This window comes from Seriola lalandi, unplaced genomic scaffold (assembly GCF_002814215.2).
Source record: "Seriola lalandi dorsalis isolate HSWRI2012SDOR001 ecotype SW California unplaced genomic scaffold, Sedor1 jcf7180002045598, whole genome shotgun sequence".
NCBI classification, from domain to species: Eukaryota; Metazoa; Chordata; class Actinopteri; order Carangiformes; family Carangidae; genus Seriola; species Seriola lalandi.
Genome location: NW_019516166.1, coordinates 1 through 1,760, shown reverse-complemented (window position 1 = coordinate 1,760; position 1,760 = coordinate 1). Strand labels below are relative to the sequence as shown.

Here is a 1,760-nt window from a genome sequence, read left to right as displayed (position 1 = left end):
TTACCAAAAATGTATGACCAGAAAAGGTTTTTTGCTTATTATTATTATTATTTTGCTTCTACAGTAAATTGTAACTGTAAATCTTTTGAAAAACTACTTTAAATCAAGTCACATGGACATTAAGTTGGACAGCGTCCTGAATGCAACGACTAATGTCCAAGACTTATGAAGTTAATATATCACTTGGTTTAATGAGTTTAATTTTTAACACAAATTTACTACAGTTGTCTGTTATCACAATGGTTACATTTTGTTGTAGATACTACACTGTACTGATTTAAAAGAAAAGAAAAAATTAAAAGAAAAATTATTTGCAATTGAAAATAATTATATTTATTCTTCCACAAAGCAATATAATAATTGAACAGTAGCTAAACAAAATGATTATCATCAAGGATGAATGGAGCTACCAGTTTTATGATGTACATGATTTTCTTTGTTTGTTTGTTTGGTTTTGTATCTGCAAAACTATATATCAAGTGATGAACTCTTTAAAGTAGTAATCTAATCCTGGACACTCACCGAGTTTGTTCCTAGGATCTGTAGGCTGGGTTTATCTGACTCTAGCAGCTTCCGCACCATCTTAAGAAAGCTCTCCACAAACAGGTTGATGCTCTGACAGTGGCAGGCCATCAGCAGCTGGTCCAGGGCTTCCATGGCTATGCACACATACCTGAAGAGGAGAAGAGAGACATAGGAACATCTGAAACAGACCACTGACCCTGTGGGCAAATATAATCTGTGTCCGGATATCTTATATGGACAATAAAAGAAATGCATATTTTCAAAATAACTAACAAACAGCAACAGAGATCGAAATGTGATAAGCTCTGCCAGACAAACTCTAGAGACTCACATATTGCACAGATTTCAGGGGGACTCTGCCAAGTGTAAATGTAATCTGTGCAGGCTGTTTGCATTGGCAAGAATCATCCCAGGGCATATTAGTCATGAGTGATGGAAGTCAATTTTTGTGGCATATAGAGCAAGTGCAAACTGCACAGAAACATCACAGTCTATGAACCTGCCTCCCCACCTACCCAGCTGAACTTTGCATGATTGCTCAAAAAGACTGATTATAAAAAAGGAAAATGATCAAGAACACATATTGTACATAAGTGGTGGAAAATGTGTCCAGATTTAATGTAGAATAAATATGACGTTTCCTTTTAGATTGACCTTTTAAGGAGATTTTAAACGCATAATCTTAAACTCTTTGATGGACTGTCAGTGTAAATCTCTATGATGAAAGGCTACTACAAGCATCATTACTTCACAGCAAGACAACCTCAAATTCTTATCAGAATTTTAATGTTTAAGCTTTAATTCTACCAAATTTAAATCAGTTAATGCCTGGAAGTATAGATAATACAAACAATAATAAACCTATATTTGTCAGGGCAGAGATTTACCAGCTTAAATGTTTTTCTGGGAGCTATATTGAATGGCGATTGACCAGTGTTGCTCACCCGTATCTGTGTCGGGCCACATCCCTTGACAATCTCTCAGACAGGTAAGCTCCGATACGGTCGAGCTTCTCTGGAGCTGACAGGGCGTAGAATGTCAGCTTCTCCATGTTGGCTTTCACTAGCCCATCCTAGGAGGGTGAATGAAAGAAAGAAAGAAAGAAAGAAAGAAAGAAAGAAAGAAAGAAAGAAAGAAAGAAAGAAAGAAAGAAAAAAAGAAAGAAGGAAAGAAAGAAAGAAAGAAAGAAAAGAAAACCAAGACACAGAAGTTAAGAAAGTTTTAGGGTCTCACTC

General features: G+C 35.9%; 1 protein-coding gene across 1 annotated transcript; it reads right to left on the bottom strand.

Annotated features, from left to right (window-relative positions):
* Positions 1 to 522: 522 nt before the first annotated feature.
* Positions 523 to 1,619, bottom strand: LOC111648667 (protein EFR3 homolog B-like; the record flags this gene model as incomplete). The annotated part of the gene is made up of 2 exons (XM_023398436.2): positions 1,470 to 1,619; positions 523 to 673 (listed from the first exon to the last, which is right to left on the bottom strand). Coding segments are annotated over exons 1-2 (258 nt in total), but the record flags the coding sequence as incomplete, so codon positions are not given.
* Between the last annotated feature and the right edge of the window lie 141 nt (positions 1,620 to 1,760).